This window comes from Macaca fascicularis, chromosome 19, assembly GCF_037993035.2.
Source record: "Macaca fascicularis isolate 582-1 chromosome 19, T2T-MFA8v1.1".
NCBI lineage: Eukaryota > Metazoa > Chordata > Mammalia > Primates > Cercopithecidae > Macaca > Macaca fascicularis.
In genome coordinates, this window is record NC_088393.1 from 20,694,546 (window position 1) to 20,720,825 (window position 26,280).

A 26,280-nucleotide genomic window follows, 5' to 3' on the forward strand; every position below is an offset into this window, starting at 1 on the left:
TCTTGATGGCAATGGCTATAAAAGCACCTGACAATGGACATGAATACAGGAGGGATGAAAAATTGCTACCATATTTGCAATCAGTATCATTCTGCTGTTGTTTGTTTGTTTGTTTGTTTTGAGAGGGAGTCTTGCTCTGTCGCCAGGCTGGAGTGCAGTGGTTCAAGCTATTCTTGTGCCTCAGCCTCTTGAGTAGCTGGGATTACAGGCCCACACCACCACACCCAGTTAATTTTTGTATTATTAGTAGAGACGGGGTTTCACCATGTTGGCCAGGATGGTCTCGATCTCCTGACCTCGTGATCTGCCTGCCTCGGCTTCCCAAAGTGCTGGGATTACAAGCGTGAGCCACCGCACCTAGCCCATTCTGCTTTTTCTTCATATGCGGTCCACGGAACTCTTCCACATCAAGAAATTTTCCAAACACCCACAGCTACTAAGTGGCTGGGCTGGGACTCAGGATCAACTATCACTCCAAAGCCTATGTACCTCCATGGAGCGCACTATTCAAGTAGCTGCCCTAGACTCTTAAAATCCTGGAGAGTGACACTTCAAAAATAGAAACCAGATTGCTTTTAGATTTGTGCCCATATAGTACTGTTTATCAGTGGGAAAAATCTCACGAAATTACTGAGGTACACGGTGGCTCACATCTGTAATTCTAACACTTTGGGAGGCTGAGATGGGAGGATCACTTAAGCTCAGGAGTCCAAGTACAGCCTGGGCAACACAGGAAGATCCTGTCTCAATAAAAGAAATTAAAAAAATTAACCAGGCATGATGATACTCAGGTGTCTAGGGTAGTATTGTTTAAACCTGGAAGGTGGAGGCTGTATTAAGCCATGATTGATTACACCACTGCACTCCGGCCTGGGTGACAGATTGAGACAGAGTGTTTTGTTTGTTTGTCTCAAACAAAACAAAACAAAAACAAAAAAGAAATTGCAAAAGCATTTTGAAAGAACCTAGAAAAACTTGGAAAAAGCAGCTGACATAGCTGATACGGAATAATTTGGAAAACACAACTTATTTTAGGTAATCAAAGCCTAACAACACATCACTTATTTTTTTTTTAATCATACAAAACATTTGAAGACTTTTAAAAGAAAAAAAACTTCAGAGAAATTAAGTTTAACATAGTTTAATTGAGCAAAGAATAATTTGCAAATTAAGCAGCCTGTGGGTCCCTAGTAGCCTCAGACAGACTCCAGCACAGCCACAAGGTAAAAAAGATTTATGTACAGAGAAAGCAAAGTGACATACAGAAAATACAAGTGAGGTACAGAAACAGCCAGATTTATTACAGCTTGGGATTTGCCTTATTTGAATATCGTTTGATCATTCGATGTTCTTTTATTGTCAAAAACACAGTGGTTGGTACAAGAATAGGTTACAATCTATGTAGATATTCAGCTAGGTTTTCATTTACTATGTACAGAAAACCCTATTAACCAAAATTAAACATAAAATTAAACATATCTCCCTTTTGGTTATCTCCTCAATTTCAAGAAATAAACCAAAACTTTAGACAATGATATTACTTTGTCACCATTACAAATGTACTTATTTAGTCTCAAATTCCACTATAAAATAGCAGAACTGTGGGTTTTACAAAGTGAAAACAAGTACTTCAGTCTATTATTTTTAAAAATGATTACAGTAGAAGAAACCTCCTTGTATCGAAATCTGCTTTTTACCAAAGAAAAACAAGACGTGGCCAGTTTTAGAATCTACCTATTTCTTTAAATTTGCAGTTTGACTATGTCACATTTAGCATGAATGACTCCATTTTGGTTTGGTTTGGTTTGGTCTGTTTGGGCCTAGCGAACAAGCTCAGTCCAGAATGATGGCCTCGAATAATTTTGTTTAAAATATTTCCCCCTTTTGGGCCGGGCGCGGTGGCTCAAGCCTGTAATCCCAGCACTTTGGGAGGCCGAGACGGGCGGATCACGAGGTCAGGGGATCAAGACCATCCTGGCTAACACGGCGAAACCCCGTCTCTACTAAAAATACAAAAAACTAGCCAGGCGAGGTGGTGGCGAGTGCCTGTAGTCCCAGCTACTCGGGAGGCTGAGGCAGGAGAATGGCGTGAACCCGGGAGGCGGAGCTTGCAGTGAGCCGAGATGGTGCCACTGCACTCCAGCCCGGGCGACAGAGCGAGACTCCGTCTCAAAAAAAAAAAAAAAAAAAAAAAAAAAAAAAAAAATTTCCCCCTTTTGATTAAGTTTTCACATAGGTCAGAGTGTCACCAAAACTTAGGGTCTTAGTGTCACTCTCAGTTTCCATTATTTTAGGTTTCCGTTCTTATCCGGTCATTCATAGGTTATGGTGTTCTCATGGTCACATACATCTTCAAGTTTTCATCATTCCTGTTAAAGGCAGACCACATGAGATGACTGCATGCAAAGATTTATAACTTTTGAGACAATAGAGTGCAGTAGGGAGACTATTATTTTGACTATCAGGAAAATAATGTCAAGAGCTAGAAGTATGCTTTTTTTTTGTTTCTTTTGAGATGAAATCTCACTCTTGTCACCCAGGCTGGAGTGCAATGGCACGATCTCAGCTCACTGCAACCTCTGCCTCCTGGGTTCAAGTGATTCTCCTGCCTCAGCCTCCCAAGTAGCTGGGATTTCAGGCATGTGTCACCACACCCAGCTAATTTTTGTATTTTTAGTAGAGACAGGGTTTCACCATGTTGGCCAGGCGGGTCTCGAATTTCTGACTGGTGATCCTGCCTCGGCTTCCCGAAGTGCTGGGATTACATGTGTGAGCCACCGCTGCAGGCCTGAAGTATGCTTTCTAACCAAGGACCCCATGAACCAACCAACTAAGATTAAATAGATCAAATAATTAGCTTGTTAAACGGTCTACTCATTTCAACCAAGCAGTCTGTTCATTAATTTCCTACAACGGAATCTCTGTAATACTCGATGTATTTCTCCATGTGCAACTACAAATACTAGCAACTGCACAGATACTTCTCTGTTTATCCAGTAAGTAAACTAGATACATTCTTTTATTTAGCACGACTTTAGTTTAAAAAAAAAAAAAAAAAAGCCGGACCCGGTGGTTGAAGTCTGTAATCCCAGCACTTTGGGAGGACGAGACGGCTGCATCATGAGGTCGGGAGATCGACACCATCCTGGCTAACACGGTGAAACCCCGTCTCATTAAAAAATGCAAAAAATCTAGCCGGGTGAGGTGGCAGGGGCCTGTGGTCCCAGCTACTTGGGAGGCTGAGGCAGGAGAATGGTGTGGGCCCGGGAGGTGGAGCTTGCAGTGCCACTGCACTGCAGCCTGGGCAACAGAGCCAGACTCTGTCTCAAAAAAAAAAAAAAAAAAAAGGCTTCCAATGACCTTTTGTAAAGGTCAACACATTTTTTCCATTCTAAGTGGATCTGACTGTCATCAATTGCAATTACAAAAGCAATCTAGTGAATTTAGTTAGCTTTGCTCAGTACTATTGTATCTGTAATACCTTATTTAACCGTTTTACAAGTTTTCTAGTGAAATAAATATCTTTGTAATTGGACAACTTTTCAGAAAGTTTTCATGAGGGAAAAAAGTCTTAGTATCCTTTTAGCTACAGTTAAAACATCATCCTTCTTGCATCAGAAAGCTTTTATACTACCAGAAAACATGCATTAAAAATGACAGTTGCCAGGTGTGCAGTTTTCTGTCCATTGCTCATGTCTGTAATCCCAGTATTTTGGGACTGAGGTGTGAGGATCCCCAGAGGGCAGGAGTTCGAGACCAGACTAACATGGTAAAATCCCGTCTCTACTAAAACACAAAAATCACCTGGGCGTAGTAGCGGCCCCCTGTAATCCTAGCTACGCGGGAGGCTGAGGCAGGACAATTGCTTGAACCTGGAAGGCAGAGGTTGCAGTGAGCCAAGATCGCGCCATTGCACTCCAGCCTGGGCAACATGAGTGAAACTCAGTCTCAAAAAAGAAAAAAAAAAAAAAAAAGCCTGGCGCAGTGGCTCATGCCTGTAATCCCAGCACTTTGGGAGGCTGAGGCAGGTGGATCACGAGGTCAGGAGTTCGAGACCAGCCTGGCTAATACGGTGAAACCCCGTCTCTATTAAAAATACAAAAATTAGCTAGGCATGATGGTACATGCCTGTAGTCCCAGCTACTTGGGAGATTGAGGCAGAAGAATCGCTTGAATCCAAGAGGTCAAGGTTGCAATAAGCCGTGATCTTGCCACTGCACTCCAGCCTGGGCCACAGAGTGAGACTCTGTCTCAAAAAAAAAAAAAAAAAAATGACAATTTCTGTATAAATGTTTAAATGGCCTATAAGGTAGCAGAAACATACATAAACTTAATTGTCTTCTAAGAATTATAAGTTTGACAAAAAAAAAATTGGTCTTAACTTAGTGTAATAATTTAGAATCGTCACCACACACATACACACACACACACTAAATTTATATTTAATGTGAATTACTTTATCTTTTCTGTGATGAGTAGTGAAATGCAGAGTTTTTAATAATGGAAACTTCAAGAACTCAGGAATAGGGACCGAACACGGAGCCTCACACCTGTAATCCCACCACTTTGGGAGGCTGAAGAAGGCGGATCACGAGGTCAGAAGTGTGAGACCAGGCTGCCCAACATGGTGAAACCCATTTCTACTAAAATTACAAAAATTATGCATGGTGGTAGCCACCTGTTGTCCCAACTACTTGGGAGGCTGAGGCAGGAGAATTGTTTGAACCTGGGAGGTGGAGGTTGCAGTGAGCAGAGATCATGCCATTGCATTCCAGCCTAGGTGACAAGAGTGAAACTACATCTCAAAAAAAAATTAATTTAATTCTAAAAAAAGAACTCAGGAAAAATCAAGTGGCTGCCTAGGTTCTCCGTGAGTCCACACTTAACATTAAATTTATGTCTTCTTAAACACTTCTTAAACATTTCTTAAACATTGGGTTACTTCCCCTAATTTAGGTGCACACCACTATTCCTGAGAGGTTATCATAGTTAATTTGACTTGGACCACAGAGTTTATTTAAAAAGCATATCTAAAACATTTCTGTACTGGCTGATATAACTTTAAAAATGTGGCAGAGTACTTTTGTAATGGTCAATTAATTTTTGTCTTGTCTGGGCTCACAGGTTTTTTTGTTTGCTTGTTTTGGTTTTTTGTTTTGTTTTCGAGACGGAGTTTCTCTCTTGTTGCCCGGGCTGGAAATGGCACGATCTTGGCTCACCGCAACCTCCGCCTCATGGGTTCAAGCAATTCTCCTGCCTCAGTCTCCCAAGTGGCTGGGAATACAGGCATGTGCCACCATGCCCAGCTAATTTTGTATTTTTAGTAGAGATGGGGGTTTCTTCATGTTGGCCAGGCTGGTCTCCAACTCCTAACCTCAGGTGATCTGCCCACCTCGGCCTACCAAAGTGCTGGGATTACAGGCGTGAGTCACCGCACCCCGGCCTGGGCTGACAGTTTTTTAAGAGTCTCTCTCTTCATTCGAATTCTCACAATCCCTGGCCAGTCCAAATAATATGATCCTAAAATTATCAGAAGCCTGTACTTAACTCTGTGGACCCTTTTCATCTTTTCATGAACCTCTTTAAAGACACACTCCTCTAGGATGTCATGTGCTTTTGAAGTTTTTAGAAACTACATCAGAATTAAACCATTAACTATGGAAATGACTTCAAATGGTTATGAAGAAACAAAGGAAAAAAATGATTATACCTGTGGTCTATGATAATTTATCATAGTAACCATAAGTATTACTAATAACATATACTCAGGTATATTAGATTTTTAGAGATTTCATATAATTTTGAAATGAATAGCATAACATTTATTTGTTTATTTATTTATTTATTTATTTTTTTTTTTGAGACGGAGTCTTGCTCTGTCACCCAGGCTGGGGTGCAGTGGCCGGATCTCAGCTCACTGCAAGCTCCGCCTCCCGGGTTTACGCCATTCTCCTGCCTCAGCCTCCCGAGTAGCTGGGACTACAGGCGCCCGCCACCTCGCCCGGCTATTTTTTTTGTATTTTTTAGTAGAGACGGGGTTTCACCGTGTTAGCCGGGATCGTCTCTCGATCTCCTGACCTCGTGATCCGCCCGTCTCGGCCTCCCAAAGTGCTGGGATTACAGGCTTGAGCCACCGCGCCCGGCCACATTTATTAAAATATAAGTTGATAAAGGTCATACTTTTTAATTTGACAATGCTTTCCATGTAATTTAACACATCAAAGGATTCTGTTTATCACTCTTTTGGATGCTGCATGGGAACACTGTAGCATTCCAATGTTAGGGGTCAAATACACACAACTTTTAAGCTGAATTTTAATTTTGGGAAGACTGCCAAATATGTCAAAGGGTTAAAATACTTGAACAAAATGGGATCACAGGCCACTATTAAATAATAATCATTCATTTAGCCAAAGCAAGTAGTAAAAGATTTTATTTATTTATTTATTTATTTATTTATTTATTTATTTATTGAGACAGAGTCTCCCTCTGTCGCCCAGGCTGGAGTGCAGTGGCGTGATCTTGGCTCACTGCAACCTCTGCCTCCCAGGTTCAAGCAATTCTCCTGCCTCAGCCTCCGGAGTAGCTGAGACTACAGGCGCCCACCATCGTGCCTGGCTAATTTTTGTATTTTAGTAGAGACGGGCTTTTGGCATGTTGGCCAGGCTGATCTCGAACTCCTGACCTCAGGGGATCCGCCTGCCTCAACCTCCCAAAGTGCTGAGATTTCAGGCATGAGCCACGGTGCCTGGCCTATTAGAAGATTTATAAAAACAAAACCGTTTACTGTTTGATGCAGGAAATTTAGTTTTACAATCAAATGACCCAAGAAAGACAGCACGAGAAAAACCCTATCTCTACTCTCTCTCTTTTTAAATTAATTCAAAAGGTGAATAAAAATATGTTATTGTGTTATAGTAATAATACATAAAATTTTTGTTCCAAGAGAAAATCAACTTTTACTTTTCTATTAGTGTGTTATCAATACTAAAGCTAGTTTTGGCCAGGCACAGTGGCTCACACCTGTAATCCCAATACTTTGGAAGGTCGAGGCAGGCAGATCACCTGAGGTTAGGAGTTCGAGACCAGCCTGGCCAATATGCAAAATCCTGTCCCTACTAAATTACGAAAATTAGCCGGGCGTGGTGGCAGGCACCTGTAGTCCCAGCTACCAGAGAGGCTAAGCAGGAGAATCACTTGAACCCAGGAAGTGGAGGTTGCAGTGTGCCAAGATTGCGCCACTGCACTCCATCAGCCTGGGTGACACAGCAAGACTCTGTCTCAAAAAATAAAAATCAAAATTAAAAACATTTAAAAAATTAAAAGCTAATTTTCACAAAACTTTATAAATAAATCCACCAAATCTATCATTTTGACCACGTAGATTTCCATACATAGTTTATAATCTCTTTTAATTACTTTTTTTTTCTTTTTTGATAGGGAGTTTGGCTTTTGTTGCCCAGACTGGAGAGCAATGGTGCAATCTCTCCTCACTGCAACCTCTGCCTCTTGGGTTCAAGTGATTCTCCTGCCTCAGCCTCCCGAGTAGCTGGGATTACAGGCGTGTGCCACCATGTCTGGCTAATTTTGTATTTTTAGTAGAGATGGAGTTTCTCCATGTTGGTCAAGCTAGTATCCAACTCCCGACCTCAGGTGATCCGCCGCCTCGGCCTCCCAAAATGCTGGGATTATAGGGATGAGCCACCGCGCCCAGGCTTCTTTTAAATACTTTTTAAACTTTCTGTATTTTATTTTTATCTATGTTCTTTTTATTTTCTCAATTTGAGACAATCTTTAAGTAATTTCAAACAAGACAAAATATTTTTAACTTTCTTCATTGAAAGCATATTTTTGCTTTTGTTTGCACACTATGCAAAATTGTTTTTCTTAGATCCAGTAGTTTTAATTATATATATAAATTACATTAACTCTTAAAAACCTAATTTTTAGTGAAATCTCTAGTAAATAATTTTGAACTGTTTGGTACCAGTATTTGTAGACAAAAACCATTTTATATTTTTAATAGATTTTTTTCAAATTCTCTGTTAACTAGCAGATCTAAATATGTTCAGCTTTTCTATATCATATAAAAATAAGAGTCTAGTCGGGTATGGTGGCTCATGCTTGTAATCCCAGAATCGTGAAAGGCCAAGGCACAAAGACTGCTTAAGCCCAGGGATTGGAGGCAAGCCTGGGCAACATGGCAAAACCCCATGTCTACAAAAAATACAAAAATGAGCTCGGCATGGTTAGCTGCATCTGTAGTACCAGCTACTCAGGAGGCTGACGTAGGAGAATTGCCTGAGCCCAGGAGATCGAGAGTGCAATGAACTGTGATCAAGCCACTTTACTCCATCCTGGATGACAGAGACCCTTTTTAAAAAAATTAAATGCCAAAGCATATAAACTTAATCTTATGGGACTTTGGGGGCGGAGATTTGTTTTTATTATTATATCGACAGCTTTGCAGCTACAGGTGATGTCTGATTACATGAAAAACTTTTTTAGTGGTGATTTCTGAGATTTTAGTGCACCTATATCCCAAACAGTGTACATAGTACCCAATGTGTAGTCTTTTTTTTTCTTTTTTTGAGACAGAGTCTCACTCTGTCGCCCTAGCTGGTATGCAGTGGCGCCATCTCGGCTCACTGCAAGCTCCACCTCCCAGGTTCACGCCACTCTCTTGCCTCAGCCCCCCGAGTAGTTGGGACTACAGGTGCCCTTCACCACGCCCGACTAATTTTTTTTTTTTTGTATTTTTAGTAGAGACGGGGTTTCACCATGTTAGCCAGGATGGTCTTGATCTCCTGACCTCATGATCCGCCTGCCTCGGCCTCCCAAAGTGCAGAAGCTTTTTAGTTTAATTAAGTCACATTTATTGATCTTTGTTTTTGTTGTATTTGGTTTTGGGGTTTTGGTCATGAAATCTCTGCCTAAGCCAATGCCTAGAAGAGTGTTTCCGATGTTATCTTGTAGAATTTTTATAGTTTCAAGTTTTACATTTAAGTTTTTGATCCACTTTGGGTTGATTTTTGTATAAAGTGAGCAATGAAGATACAATTTTATTCTTCTACATGTGGTTTGCCAATTATCTCAGCAGTATTTGTTGAATAGGATGTCTTTTCCCTACTTCATGTTTTTGTTTAGTTTGTTGAAGATCAGTTGGCTGAAAGTATTTGGCTTTATTTCTTTATTCACTATTCTGTTCCATTTGTCTATTTGCCTATTTTTATACCAGTACCATGCTGCTTTGGTAACTATAGTCTTCTAGTATAGTTTGAAGTCAGATAATATGATATCTCTAGATTTGTTCTTTTTGCCTAGTTTTGTTTTGGCTATGCGGGCTCTTTTATTTTAGGATTTTTTTTTCTAGTTTTGTGAGGAATGATTGTGGTATTTTGACAAGAATGGCATAAATTTGTAGATTGCTTCCAGCACTATGATGATTTTCACAATATTGACTCTACACATCCATGAGCATGGAATGTGTTTCCATTTGTTTGTGTCACCTTTGATCTCTTTCAGCAGTGTTTTCTAATACTCCTTGTAGAGGTCTTTCACCTCTTTGGTTAGGTATATTCCTAAGTATATTTTTTCTGCAGCTGGTGTAAAGGGGTTGAGTGCTTGACTTGATTCTCAGCTCAGTCACTTGGTGTATACAGTGATATTGATTTGTGTACATTGATTTCATATCCTGAAACTTTACTAAATTTATTTATCAAATCTAGGAGCTGTTTGAATAAGTCTTTAGAGTTTTCTAGGTATACAATCATATCATTGACAAGCAGTGACAGTTTGACTTCCTCTTTACCAATTTGGATGCCCTTTATTCCATTTTTTTTTTTTTTTTTTTGATGGAGTCTCACTCTGTCACCAGTCTGGAATGTAGTGGCCCAGTCTGGGCTCACTGCAACCTCCACCTTCTGGGTTCAAGCGATTCTCCTGCCTCAGCCTCCCAAGTAGCTAAGACGACAGGTACATGCCACCACACCCAACTGATTTTTGTGTTTTTAGTAGAGATGGAATTTCATCATGTTGGCCACAATGGTCTCCATCTTTTGACCTCAGGATCTGCCCGCCTCAGCCTCCCAAAGTACTGGGATTACAGGTATGAGCCACCGCTCACTTATACTTTGACTTGCTACGTCTTTATTCTGCATGAATGTTAACAGAATTATAGATAGATGTAGATATAGATATACATAAGTACATAAACACACACAAGATTATATTAGTTTGTATATGTAAATATTTATGCATACAAAAGATGTTCATCAATAGACATTTCTAATTTTCCAGCCTAACCTGAGGACACAGATGAAGACTTACTTTTCACCTCTATGGCTTTATACCATCTCAGATTGGAACACAGCCATAAAGCATTATGTATAAACATGAACAAACTTAGCATTTTAGGTCCTTACTTTTCTTCTCAGAGTATGCCTGTATTATTCATATCCATCATTTTGAGCCTGGCTTGATGTCTACACTTACCCAGTTTATCTAATCATTTGCTTATATTTATCTGAGCTGACCTAATTGGCTTTTTGCAATCATGCATGCTGAGCTAATTTGCTTATTTAACTTATCTGGGATGCAGGGGTAGAGATGAAGATGACCTCTGTCCTACATGGGACATATACACAAATAAACTTGACCTATACATACATATGTGACTCATTCTTTGTGTATATGTTTATCTATCAACCTATCTTATATCCATATTTATAGTTACAGAAAAAAGGCACTGAAGTAATGTTGGTTAAAAGGTCATTTCTATTTTCTTTACTTCCAGGCTACATAAATCCAATCAGCCAGTTATCTCAGTGAAGATTTATAAAATCCAAGTCAAAACTTTGCCACACTTTTGTTTTTTTTCATAAATTTGAAAATGTCCTTCTTACCTGGCACCCAGGTCTTTTCATTTCTGAATCTCAGTAAATCAGCCTAGCGGGCTTCTGTCCATCCAGTTGAAAAAAGCAGGAATGTCTGACATCAGTAAGACTATCCTTACTCAGAAAGAAGAGAGAAGTTTTGAGCTAGCTAATAAGAGCCACCATTGGCACTTCTGTGTATGATCACTATGGTCTGGTTGAAATGCGGCCTGGTATCATGTACAGTCATATTTGCTTTCACTATGATGGCCTATCTTTTAGAAAGAGTGCTAGACTTTCTTTCCATTACCATAAAGACACTACTTCAGTCACAAAGATGAAAAGACAAAATTGTACTTTTACATCACATACTCATAAAAATGAAGTTGATCCCATGTCTTACAGAAAGCCCTGATGAGAAAAAAAATAAACATTTTACAATTTGTGAGAACCTTAGGACTGGGGCTGGTTTACCTCTGGCCATATGTTCAACATGAAGGGATGGATCAACCTTGACATGGCAGTGGATGACTTCCATTGGTTAGTGCATGCTCATTTTCCAGAGGTGAGCAATAAAGACCAATGCTTCCTTTATATATGTTAAATGCAGCAGGATGTATGTCAGAGCATACCTTTATTAGTGTACTCTTCTAGATCTAGTTTACAGGGCAGATATATTTATACATGCATAGAAATTACTTTTCTTGGGGGGAGGGGGATGGAGTCTCACTCTGTTGCCCAAATTGGAGTGCAGTGGTGCAATCTCAGTTCACCGCAACCTCTGCCTCCTGGGTTCAAGTGATTCTCCTGCCTCGCCCTCCCAAGTAGCTGGGACTACAGGGATGCACCATTACACCCAGCAAATTTTTGTATTTTTAGTAGAGACGGAGTTTCACCATATTGGTGAGTCTGGTCTCGAACTCCTGACCTCATGATCTGTCTACCTCAACCTCCCAAAGTGCTGAGATTACAGGCCTGAGCCACTGCAGCTGACCAGGTAAATAGATTTTTAAAACTTACATACAGGATTATAGGAGTATGTCTAGGTACATATTTATATATACAAGAAATGTTCCCCAATAGACCATTTTTAATCACTTGGCATATACAAATTATACAGATATATAATTACTTTCAATCTCTTTTGCTCAGTAGCATTTCAGAATGGAACATAGCCATACAATATTGTTTATATAAACATAAAAAAAAACCCTTCACCTTCGGTAGCATAGGCTTCAGAAATAAGCTGACAGCAAAGCCATGTTATTTATGCTGTTCAGGTTTGCACCTCAGGGCCCTGCATTCCTTCTCAGTGTATGTATGTGCTCTTCACACCCACTAGTTTGGGCCTGCTTTGATAAACCTGTAGTCACTATTTAGATAATTGTTTGATTGGATCTACCTAGACTAAGAAAATTGGCTGATTGGAATCACCTTGGGTTAATCTAATTGGCTAGATTCACCTTTACTGATATAATTGGCTAATTGGCATTACTTGGGCTCATTTAATTGGCAAATTGGAATCACCTTGGGCTAATCTAATTGGCTATTGGATTCACCTTTACTGATATAATTGCCCAATTGATATCACTTGGGCTCATTTAATTGGCTGATTGGAATCACCTGGGCTGAGCTAACTGGCTGACTAGAATCACATGGGCTGAGTTCATTGACCGTGTCTTGAGGAGAATGAGTAAGGTAATGACCTCTTACATACTTTTCTTTTGGGGCTTTTTTTTTCAAGACATATTCATAAATAGACATTAATTAGACATATGTATAGAAGCCTTAGTTTTTATATGTGTTTTCCTACATATATGTCTTATATCTGTTTCTAAATCTACAGAAGAAAGTTTCCGGCCGGGCATGGTGGCTCACGCTTGTAATCCCAGCACTTTGGAAGGCTGAGGTGGGCTGATCACCCAAGGTCAGGGATTCCAGACCAGCGTGGCCAACACGGTAATACCCCGTCTCTACTAAAAGTATAAAAATTAGCCGGGCATAGTGGCAGGCGCCTGTAGTCCCAGCTACCCGGGAGACTGAGGGAGGAGAATCGCTTGAACCTGGAAGGTGGAGGTTGCAATGAGCCGAGATCATTGTTTCACTGCACTCCAGATATTAGTATGTCTGGGCCCTGCTTTTCTTCTCAGTGTAGAAAAGTGCTTTTTACATCCACCATTCTGACTTAATGAATCTACAGTCACTATTCAGATTATTGGCTGATTCGATCCACCTGGGCAGAACTAATTGCCTTATTGGAATCAACTAACTTTAGCTAATTGGTTAATTAGATACTTCTAAACTGAGCTAATTGACTGATTGGAAACACAGAGTTTCAACTAACTGGCTGACTGGACTCGCTAGAACCTAGCTGGTTTCCTGACTAAAATCACATGAGCTGAGCTTTCTGTTTAGAATAATCGAGGCTGAGTTAATTGGCAAATTAGATTCACCGGGGCTAATCTCAGTGACTGAAATTGTTAAGGCTGAACTAATTGGCTGTTTGAAATCACCTGGGCTGAGCTAAGTTACTGATTGGAATCACGTGGGTTGAGTCAATTGGCAAAATGTAATCACCTGGGCTGAGGAAATTTACTGATTGGAATTGCCTAGGTTGAGCTGATTGGATAAATGGAATCACTTGGGCTGAGCTATTTGGCTAATGCGATTCTCCTGGGCTCAGCTAATTTGCTATTTGAAAACACCTAACTTGAACTCATTGGCTTATTAAATTTGCCTGATGAAATTGTGTTCGTCTATCTTGAGGAGTATGAGTAGGGACATAACCTCTGATTTACTTTTCATTTGAGTTTTTTGTTTTGTTTTGTTTTTTTGATGGAGTCTCACTCTGTCACCCAGGTTAGAGTGTAATGGCTCCATGGCTGCTCACCGCAGCCTCCGCCTCCCTGGTTCAAGTCATTCTCCTGCCTCAGCCTCCCGAGTATCTGGGATTACAGGAACCCACCACCACACCCAGCTCCATCTGAAAAAAAAAAAAAAGATTCTATTTCTGTGTCACGTATTTGAAAATAAAAGCCCTAAATTTGAGGGAAGCTTTAAAAAGAATTACTTCTCGGCCGGGCGCGGTGGCTCAAGCCTGTAATCCTAGCACTTTGGGAGGCCGAGACGGGTGGATCACGAGGTCAGGAGATCCAGACCATCCTGGCTAACACGGTGAAACCCCGTCTCTACTGAAAAATACAAAAAAAACTAGCTGGGCGAGGTGGCGGGCGCCTGTAGTCCCAGCTACTCGGGAGGCTGAGGCAGGAGAACGGCGTAAACCCGGGAGGCGGAGCTTGCAGTGAGCTGAGATCCGGCCACTGCACTCCAGCCTGGGCGACAGAGCGAGACTCCGTCTCAAAAAAAAAAAAAAAAAAAAAAAAAAGAATAATTTCTCATTTGCAAATTTGTGTTAAGGCCTTCAAGCTGAGGCTAGTTTATCTATGTTTTCACATTCACCGGAATTAAAAAGGACATTTATGACTTGGCAATAAATGACTCTCATGGCCTTAGTGCATTTTTGCTAACAGATGTGAGGAACAAAAACCAATTCTTTCTCTGAAAACATTAAATGCAGCAAGATGAAGGTCAGAACATACCTCCATTTGTGTGCTCTTATGGATGGAATTTAAAGGGCAAATAAGATTTTGCATTTATTGAAGTTTTTCTTTAACTTGCTATTAGTACCAACACCCATTTATCCTTTGACCTCTTATATCTTTATTCTGTCTGCATATGGAAAAAATGATAGTTAGATCTGTATATAGATAGTCATGGGTAGACAGAAAAACACACACATATAGAATTATATGACTTCGCCAGTGTAGATATTTATGTATACAAAACGTATTAATCAACAAACATTTTAAATTCCCCAGCCTACACTGAGGATGCAGATATAAACTTACTTTCACCTATATGGATCCATACCATCTCAGATTGGAACACAGCCATACAATGTTGTGTTTAAACATCAACAAAGCTTCACATATGGGTGCATGGCCTGGGAAGTATGTTTTTGGTAAAGCCATGTAAGACTGTAGTTCCAGCTTAGCATTTCAGGGCCCTGCTTCCCTTCTCACTGTACGCCTATGTGATTAACATTTGCCATTTGGGTCCTGCCTGGATGTCTTCACTTTTCTAGTTTAGCTAATTGACTTATATCCATCTAAGATGGTCTAAGTGGCTCATTAAACTCAGCTGGGCTATAGAAGTTGGGAAGAACAACGACCTCTGACCTACTTATTCTGAGGCTTCCCTACAGGACATAAGCAACAATGGAAATTACATTGGAATACCTATGTTACCCATTTTCCCTGTATATGTTTCTCTAGCCACCTATCTTATATCTGTATCTATATGTATATAAGACTGCCAAAGAAGAGTAGGTTAAAGGTGATTTTGGTTTTTTTTTTTTTTTTTGAGACGGAGTCTCGCTCTGTCTCCCAGGCTGGAGTGCAGTGGCACGATCTCGGCTCACTGCAAGCTCTGCCTCCCGGGTTCACGCCATTCTCCTGCCTCAGCCTCCCGAGTAGCTGGGACTACAGGCGCCCGCCACCTCGCCCGGCTAGTTTTTTGTATTTTTTAGTAGAGACGGGGTTTCACCGTGTTAGCCAGGATGGTCTCGATCTCCTGACCTCATGATCCGCCCATCTCGGCCTCCTAAAGTGCTGGGATTAGAGGTGTGAGCCACCGCGCCTGGCCAATTTTTGTATTTTTAGTAGAGACGGGGTTTCACCATGTTGGTCAGGCTGGTCTCGAACACCTGACCTCATGATTTGCCCACTTTGGCCTCCCAAAGTGCTGAGATTACATGCATGAGCCACTGTGCCTGGCGAGTTTAATTTTTTTTTTCACACTGTCTACATAACTAATTATGCGTTCAAGAAATATTCATATTGTTTACAGTTTATTACAGTGTAGTAAAATCATTTATAATTAGAATTGTTTATGAATTCACTGTGTTTAAGGTTTTTCAAATGTGAAAACAATTAGGTATGATTTGAAGTAAGTTCAGTTCTAGGACATTACCCACTGGTCTTCATGGTGTTTCTGTAATGAGTAGTGTAAACCCGGGTCACCAGAATGGTGCAGACATGCTGATTGAATTAGAATGAGTTCAGCCTTGTTGGTAGACTATTGGTGTCCCAGAAGCTGATCATTTACTACAGCTTACTAAATGTTGTTCCATAATGACAGTGGGCACTTTTACCCGGGTTACCTTTTTCATTAATGTGGGCCTGTTGTGGTTCCTGTTTTTCTTAAGCTATCCCAGATGAGAGGTGATTATTTCTTGCATGAATGAGATTCCCTTTTCTTCCCTCTGCCATACTTTCCCTACTGGAAGCAACATGCGGAAGGTAGAAATGATGACAATATACAAACATGTTTCCTTCATGTGGCCACCATGAGCAGCTTACAACATGGCCCACAAGTTTAGCACAATCAGGATAATCTCCATTTTGGTAAACACATTTACCATTTTGGTAAACACAAAGTCAACACATGAGTAACCTAATTTCATGAGTGATTTCCCACCACAGTCACACATGTTTCTACACTCAAGAGGAAAGTATTACACAGTAGGTGTGCAACAGACTGGGAATCCAGGGTATTATCTTAGAATGTTGCCTACCCACCTGAATAAACTTTAAAAAGTCTTTCTACTGTTTTGTTATCTACATAAACAAAAATGTCATCTGCAAATAATAATGAACTACTTTCCAGTTTTATTCATTACAAATATTTACTAACCTCTTTTTTCTGGCTTAAATTATTTTTCCTTTATGTGCCATTTTATACATTCACACACAAATAGAACAATGAAAATATATCCAATTATTCAATTTTGGTTTAATTTTTATTAAAATAAGCGTTAAAAATAATTTTTTGTGTGTGTTTGAAGAGGGCTTTTATTGTTGTACTCAAGAGTGTTATTTCTGGAGACAAAGTTGCCTGTGCTTTATTCTGGGGAGAATCCAAGCCATAAGCCATAACATTTTACATTTATAAATCCAATACAAAGCGGAAAGTATACATTTGCTTTCAGCATATTCAAGGTGTTTAGTTTTCCATTAGTCACCTAACTAAAATTTTTTTCCAATAATTATGCTTTTCTTCTGAAAATATGTACGAATGCATACTCACCAAACACACTTCATAATTTCTTACACCTAAGGTTTATCTTCAGAGGAGTATGTGTATATTTCACTCTATGAAAATTAAAACTAAAAGTCTCTACGTTTGCAAGCAAAGAGACCACATGTTCAAAGAAAACTATATAACAGATATTTATTAATAACTTTTCAGGACTCAGAAATGTAAAAATTATATATATATATATATATATATATATATTTTTTTTTTTTTTTTTCTTTTGAGGAATCTCACTCTGTCACCCAGGCTGGAGTGCAGCACTGCAATCTCAGCTCACTGCAACCTCCACTTCCCAGGTTCAAGTGATTCTCCTGCCTCAGCCTCCAGGTGTGCGCCACTATGCCTGGCTAATTTTTCTATTTTTAGTAGAGACAGGGTTTCACCATGTTGGCAGGCTGGTCTTGAACTCCTGAACTCAGGCAATCCACCTGCTTTAGTCTCTGAAATTGCTGGGCTAACAGGCGTGAGCCACTGCACATGGCCGTTTTTTTTTGAGATGGAGTCTTGCTCTGTTGCCCTGGCTGGAGTGCAGTGGCACGATCTTGGCTCACTGCAACCTCCACCTCCCGGGATCATGCCATTCTCCTGCCTCAGCCTCCCAAGTAGCTGGGACTACAGGTGCCCGCCACCATGCCCAGGTAATTTTTTGTATTTTTAGTAGAGACGGGGTTTCACCATGTTAGTCAGGATGGTCTCGATCTCCTGACCTTGTGATTCACCCGCCTCAGCCTGCCAAAGTGCTGGGATTACAGGTGTGAGCCACCGTGCCCGGCTTTTTTTTTTTTTTTGAGATGAGTGTCCCTTTGTCACCCAGGCTGGAGTGCAGTGGTGCTATCTCAGCTCACTGCAACCTCCACCTCCCAGGTTCAAGCCATTCTCCTGCCTCAGGCTCCTGAGTAGCTAGGAATACAGGTGCACCACCATGCCCAACTAATTTATGTAGTTTTAGTAGAGAGAGAGTTTCACAATGTTGGTCAGGCTGGTCTTGAACTCCTGACCTCATGATCTGCCCGACTTGGCCTACCAATGTGCTAGGATTACAGGCACGAGCCACTGCACCCAGCCCATATTCTATTTATATATCTGTATAATTTTTATTATGACCATAAAAATAACCCTGTTGTCAATTACAATTTAATTGGATATTTTAAAATAACTAAAAGTGTATAATTACACTGTTTGGAATAGAAAGGATAAATACTAGAGGTGATGGATACCTTATTTACCCTAATTACTACATATTATATGCCTGAATCAAAATATGCTCTATAAGACATATATACACATACTATATACTCAAAAATAGTAATAATAAATTACGAAAAAAGATTAAAAATTTAACTAATGGGAACAATATTCTTCAATTCATTTGCAGTTTAAAGCTACTGGCAAAGTGATTACTAGTGATGGTAGTCCACTATATGCCAAATAGTATACTTTTCATCTTTTACTTACACCATTGAGTATAGTGGGATAGGTTAAAGTTAGTGGCATAATAATGCTTCATTAAATGCACAATAGTTTTAAGATGGTAAAAAATAAAATTAGGCCGGGCATACTGGCTCACACCTGTAATCTCAACACTTTGGGAGGCCGAAGTGGGTGGATCGATTGAGCTTAGGAGTTCGAGACTAGCCTGACCAATATGAGCAAACCCTGTGACTACTAAAAATACAAAAATTAGCCAGGAGTGGTGTCGCGCACCTGTAGTCCCCACTACTCGGGAGGCTAAGGCAGGAGGATTTCTTGAACTTGGGAGGCAGAGGTTGCAGTCATTGTGCTGAGATCATCCTGCTGCACTCCAGCCTGGGTGACAGAGCAAGACTCCGTCTCAAGAGAAAAGTTAAATAAATAAATAAACAAAATATAAATTAAGTTCACACATAATCTAACAATTTTAAAATATATTATTTTATTACATAACAGTAAAATTAGTAAAATAATACAATAATTGATTAACTATAATTTATAATTTCTTTCTCTCAGTATAATGTAGAAAAGTATTACTCTGAACACCTACCTTAAACATTGCTTAATTCAGGTTAACTACAATGAGCCTCTCCACTTATATTTTCATCATGCATCTTACATTTTAATGTCCTTACTCCTTTATAGAAAAGGTCATAAAGAATGTCCAATAAAGAATCTCTAATATCTCTGATGCAGTGACAATTGATCACATATGTTCACATGTGAATACAATAGAAATAAAGTAACAGCATAAAGTAATTTGAAAGCTGTATTACATCATTATTCACTTTTCAAAAAATTGTTTTCAAGGAAACCAGTATACTTTCAATGTAATTACAAAGCTTCAAAAAAAATCTCCTTTTTTATATAGTTATATACAAATAGTTATATCAAAAGTTATATTCAAATAATTTAACTTTAGTTGTGAATTCATTTTTATGCTCAACACTGTTATTTAGTGTAATGTCTGAAGTGTCAGTACCTTATTCTTTAATTCTCTGATATGTACATACAATTAATTTTGAATTAAATATTTTTTCATGTTGACTGCCTCTGCAAAAATATTTTTTAGTATAAACTCTGGTGTTTTCTGAGCTGTACTTTTTATTTTTTAAGTGTTTCCATATTCATTACATTTGCAAGACTCTTCTCCAATGTAAGTTCCCTGATGTTGAGCAAAGCTGGAGCAACTGCTTCAGGGTTTTCCTCTAGTACAAAATGTGTGCAATAAACCCCCTCTAAATTTGTAATGGTTGTCTTCAGAATAAACACTCTTCTTCACTTTAAAGGCTTATATTTTCTGAAAGACTTTTTGACAGTAATTGCACTTTTAATGCTTTTATTAACTATGAACCTTCTTATGTTGAGTAAGATGTGAGTAGGCATTCATGGGTTTTCCATATTCTTTATATTTGTACAATTTTTCTCAAGGATACTAGCTTTCCTGCGAAATAAGGTGTACACACTGACTAAAAGTTTTGCCACATTCTTCATGCTTGTAGGAATTTTGCCAGTATGAATTATCTTACTATCAAAAATGGCAACCATATAAAGGTTGTTTCACATTTTACATATTTCTAGGGTTTCACACTAGTATAAATTTTTTATGTCTAGAAAGGATGGAGGTGTTGATAAAAGCACTGTCACACCTTTCACGTTTGCAGAGTTCCTCTTCAGCATGAATTATCACCATATCTCTTCAGAATTAAGAACTTGTGGCCAGGCATGGTGGCTCATGCCTATAATTCCAGCACTTTAGGAGGCCGAGGTGGGTGGATTATGTGAGGTCAGGAGTTGGATACCAGCCTGACAAACATGGTGTAACCCTGTCTCTACTACAAATACAAAAGTTAGCTGGGCGTGGGGGTGGGCACCGGTAATCCCCTCTACTTGGGAGGCTGAGGCAGGAGAATGGATTGAACCCAGGAGGCAGAGGTTGCAGTGAGTCGAGATTGTGCTGTTGCACACCAGCCTGGGTGATAAGAGTTGAAACTCCATCTCAAAAAAAAAAAAAAAAAAAAAAAAGAACTTGTTATATGCCTTGCCACATTCTTCAAACTTGTAGAGTTTCTTTCCAGTATGAATTATGTGTAATAAAAGTTGAGAAGTTCCTTAAAAAATTTGTCGCATTCTTTATATTTGTAGGGTTTATATTCCATATCAATTCTCATAGTTAGAATTGAGGGCTGGTTAAAAGCTTTTCCACCTTCATCACATTCATATGGTTTCTCTCCAGTATGAATTATCTTATGTGTAGTAAGGTGTGAGGATAGGTGAAAAGCTCTGCCACATTACTCACATCTGTAGGGTTTCTCTCCAGTATGAAATCTCTTATGTGTAGTAAGTTTAGAGGAGCGCTCAAAGGCTTTGCCACATTCTTCACATCTGTAGGGTTTTCCAGTATGAATTTTCTTATGTGTAGTAAGGTTAGAGAACTGCTTAAAAGCTTTGCTGCATTCTTCACATTTGTAGAATTTCTCTCGAGTATGAATTATCTTTTGTGTAGTAAGGCGTGAGGACCGCTTAAAGGTTTTACCACATTCTTCACATTTGTAGAATTTCTCTCCAGTATGAATTCTCTTATGTGCAGTAAGGTGTGAGAACTGGTAAAAGGCTTTGCCACATTCTTCACATTTGTAGGGTCTCTCTTCAGTATGAATTTTCTTATGTGTAGTAAGGTTAGAGGAGTAATTAAAAGCTTTGCCACATGCTTCACAGTTGTAGGGTTTCTCTCCAGTATGAATTATCTTATGTGTAGTAAGGTCTGAGGACCGCCTGAAGGCTTTGCCACATTCTTCACATTTGTAGGGTCTCTCGCCAGTATGAATTTTCTTATGTGTAGTAAGGTTAGAGGAGTACTTAAAAGCTTTGCCACACGCTTCACAGTTGTAGGGTTTCTCTCCAGTATGAATTATCTTATGTGTAGTAAGGTCTGAGGACCGCTTGAAGGCTTTGCCACATTCTTCACATTTGTAGGGTTTCTCTCCAGTATGAATTCTCTTATGTGTAGTAAGGGTAGAGGAGTATTTAAAGGCTTTGCCACATTCTTCACATTTGTATGGTTTCTCTTCAGTATGAATTCTCTTATGTGTAGTAAGGTTATAGGAGTACTTAAAGGCTTTGCCACATTCTTCACATTTGTAGGGTTTCTCTCCAGTATGAATTATCTTATGTGTCGTAAGGGTTGAGGACCGGTTGAAGGCTTTGCCACATTCTTCACATTTATAGGGTTTCTTTTCCGTATGAATTATCTCATGTTTACTAAGGGTTGAGGATGACATAAAGGCTTTGCCACATTTATCACACTTGTACGGTTTCTCTCCAGTATGATTTCTCTTATGGGTAGTAAGAGTGGAGGAGTGCTTAAAGGCTTTGCCACATTCTTCACATTTGTAGGGTTTCTCTCCAGTATGAATTTTCTTATGTCTAGTAAGGCCGCAAAAGTAGTTAAAGGCTTTGTCACATTCTTCACATTTGTAGCGTTTCCCTCCAGTATGAATTTTCTTATGTGTAGTAAGAGTTGATAACTGCTTATAAGCTTTGCCACATTCTATATATTTGAAAGGTTTTTTCCCAGTATGTCCTCTCTTTTGTCTGTTTGAATTTGAAAATTGATGAAACACTTTCACATATTTATCACATTGAAATATTTTTCTCCGGGTAGTTGTCAAACATTGGTTAAGTTCATTATAACCTTCTTTGTGCACCTTGCACTCATCCACACTTTCAGGTCCTTTTTTTAACTGTAAATCGCCATGTCCACATTTTTCATACCTTCTCAGTATCACTTTTTGGAAAGTATCTTTTATGCTCTGCTCTGGCCAAAGGTCTTGGGCAAAATGAGAATATATAACTGAAAGAAACAACAAAAATACATTACTTCAATTGGTAGACTCAGATAAATATAAATATGTCATCTTGCTTATGTAGTTTGTATAAAACTATAAAAACTACATAAGCAAGATGACACAGCAAAATACCACAGCTGTAATTTCTTCCTGGACATATAAATTTAACAAAAACATACTGACCAAAATACATTTGTAAAAAACTTATAAGTTGTGAAGGGCCCCAGGTGAGCACAATGCAAAGGGCCAAATGGAAGATAATAGAAAAGTCTGTTACTTATACCCAACACAGCTGTTTTTGCTCTCCAGTATAACATTGTGCCTTTAAAAGCAAATTGTCGACTGGCCAGGGTGACTCATGCCTGTAATCCCAGCATGTTGGGAGGCTGACGTGGGTGGATCAGAAGGTCAGGAGTTTAAGACCAGCTTGACAAAAACGGTGAAATTCAATCTGTACTAAAATTCAAAAAATTAGCTGGGTGTGGTGGTGGACACCTGTAATCCCAGCTACTCAGGAGGCTGAGGCAGGGAATTGCTTGAACCTGGGAGGTGAAGGTTGCAGTGAGCTGAGATTCCCAGAATCTCTAGTTAAGACAATTGATTTCAGACTATGCCAGGACAAAGCTATATTACAAAGATTGTAACAGGTAGCATTTTGTTAATGTCAAAATCTCAAAGATTACAATAAATACAAAATATTAGAGCAATATGACCCCATCAAAGTTATAAAATTTTCAAAAGCAACCATAAAATGTATATAATTTTTAAAATTCCCAATAAACTGTACAGGTCAAGCTTGGTGGCTCATTCCTGGAATCCCAACACACTAGGAGGCCAAGGTGGGTAAACCACATTAGATCAGAGTTTGAGACCAGCCTGGCCAACATGGTGAAACCCTGTATCTACTAAAATTACAAAAACTAGCTGGGCGTGGTAGCATGTGCCTGTAATCCCAGCTACTTGGGAGGCTGACACACAAGAATTGCTTGAACATGGGAGGGGACGATTGCAGTGAGTGGATATTGTACCACTGCACTCCAGACTGGGTGACAGAGCAAGACTGTCTCAAAACTAAAATAAAATAGGCTGGGCACAATGCCTCACGCCTATAATCCCAGGAACTTAGGAGGCCAAGGTAGGTGGATCATTTGAAGTCAGGAGTCCAAAATTAGCCTGGCCAACATGGTGAAAACCCGTCTCTGCTAAAAATACAAAAAATTAGCCAGGCATGCCAGCAGCCACCTGTAACCCCAGCTACTTGGGAAACGGAGGCAGGAGAATCGCTGGAACTCAGGAGGCAGAGGTTGCCATGAGCAGAGATCGTACCACTGCACTCCAGAGACTGGGCAACAGAAAAAGACTCCATCTCAGAATGAATGAATGAATGAATGAATGAATGAATAAATAAATAAATTTGAAAAATATTAGGTAAGTGAAACAGATAAGTACTGAAGATAAACATGAGGATAATAATAAGAAATATTAAAATAGCAAAAAACAAAAATTGTGGATATAAAAAATTCAAAAAATAACTGAAAAATTTCTTAAAAGAAAAACTAATGTAAACATGAAAAAGCTGAACAAACTAGGATACACAAAAAGATATTTATAACAAACACACATACAAGCAAAACTTCAAAACTCACAGATAAGAAGAGAAATTTTAGGAGCTGCAATGTAGGCAGATGTAATGATGAAGAATTTTTGTATTCAACTGAAGTTTATTTTTTACCACATTCAAATATATTGTTGGATCTTTTAGAGGTTTCATGTAATCCCCAAGGTACTGCTAAGAAAATATTTGTATGGATACACAAAAGAAAATTTAAAGAATCCTGAATGCATACCAATACAAAAATCAAAAAAACACAAAAACCACAGAAAGAGAAAAGGAGAGACAAAGATACAAGAATCAAATATAACAATTAATAAAATAACATTAGTAAGTTTTTCTCTTTCAGAAAACCATTTAAATATATATATAATTATCTTTCCAATCAAGAGATATACTTTCAATAAACAGGTTTATTAAGAAATTATAAAAATCAAGATTCAACTTGCCTTTCTACAAGAGTCAGCTGAGATCTAATGACAAAAAAAGACTGAAAGTGGCAAAACGGAAGTAGAAATTTCATGTAAATATTAACAAAATGAGAGGAGAAGGGGTCAAAATAATATTACACAAGCTACATGTTAAGTTAAAAACTGTCATACTTTTTAAAATGTACTTTAAGTCAAAACTTCAAAAAGACAAAGAAGGACATTAAAAAAATATATAGATTCATTCACTGGGAACCTATTACAAATTTGTATATACATGTGTGTATTTATGTGTGTGTGTCTCATATTGGGGTTTCAAATATATAAAGCAAATACTAACAAAACTGAATAAACACAGAGAGAGCAATATGATTATAATATGACATTTCAATACTCCACTTTCTTTAATAAAACAAGAGAGAATATTAGTAAGGAAACAGAAGGCTAGAAGGCAGTAAAAAACAATGATTTCTAATGAAGGTATAGAGAACGCTCCTCAACAACAACAGAATACACAGCCTTCTCAATAGCTCATACAACTTTCTTCTTTATAGACCACCTGTTAGGCCAAAAACAAAGCCTTAACACATTTTTTAAAACTGAAATTTTATAGATCACTTTCTATAACAAAAATGGAATTAGAGTATAAAACAATAATATAAATAATTGATAAATTTAAAAATATATAGAAATGATACAACACACTATTAAGCATGCACTTGTTGAAATTACTGGGCTGGGTGCAGTGGCTAATGCCTGTAATCCCAGCACTTTGTGAGGCCGAGGTGGGTGAATTTAACTCCATCTCAAAAACAAACAATCAAAAAAGGAATAATATTGTGAAGATGTCTATACCGTTCAATTTAATCTACATAATTAATGCAATATTTTTCAAATTTCTCATTGCATTTTTTTTTTTTTTTTTTTTTTTTTTGAGACGGAGTCTCGCTCTGTAGCCCAGGCTGGAGTGCAGTGGCCGGATCTCAGCTCACTGCAAGCTCCGCCTCCCGGGTTTATGCCATTCTCCGGCCTCAGCCTCCCGAGTAGCTGGGACTACAGGCACCCGCCACCTCGCCCGGCTAGTTTTTTGCATTTCTTAGTAGAGACGGGGTTTCACCGTGTTAGCCAGGATGGTCTCGATCTCCTGACCTCGTGATCCGCCCGTCTCGGCCTCCCAAAGTGCTGGGATTACAGGCTTGAGCCACCGCGCCCGGCCCTCATTGCATTTTTGAATAAAAACAGCAAATCCAAAAGTATATGGAATCTAAAGAGATAATAAAGTACCCAATAATCTTCAAGGAATAATGTTGGAGGCATTACAATTTCTGATTTCTAAATACATCAAAAAGCTACAGAATTAAAACAATTTGGTATGAGTATAAAAGTGAAAAAGTAGACCAATAAAACAGAATGCAGGCCGGGCACGGTGGCTCATGCCTGTAATCCCAGCACTTTGGGAGGCCGAGGCGGGTGGATCACGAGGTCAGGAGATCGAGACCATCCTGGCTAACATGGTGAAACCCCATCTCTACTAAAAATACACAAAAAAATTAGCCGGGCATGGTGGCAGGCGCCTGTAGTCCCAGCTTCTCGGGAGGCTGAGGCAGGAGAATGGCATGAACTCAGGAGGCGGCGGAGCGTGCAGTGAGCAGAGATCGCGCCACTGCACTCCAGCCTGGGCGACAGAGCGAGACTCCATCTCAAAAAAAGAAAAAAGAAAAAAAAAAGAAAAAAAATGAATGCAGCATGCACGTTAGCTTTCACATAATTATTGCAGCATTGTTACTGAAAGCCAATAGGTTAAAGCAATGCAAATTTCTGTCACCAAGTCATTCAGTAGATAGAAAAATACTGGAATCTCATTCAGTTTTCAAATAGCAGAAAATAGTCTA

General features: G+C 39.1%; 1 protein-coding gene across 1 annotated transcript in view; it reads right to left on the reverse strand.

Annotated features, from left to right (window-relative positions):
- LOC102136574 (uncharacterized) overlaps positions 1–26,280 on the reverse strand; it is an 86,434-nt gene that overhangs the window by 34,934 nt on the left and 25,220 nt on the right. The window contains 2 exon segments of the mRNA XM_015440427.4: positions 20,268–20,611; positions 20,614–22,353. Coding sequence (XP_015295913.4) covers positions 20,268–20,611; positions 20,614–22,353 — 2,084 coding nt within the window.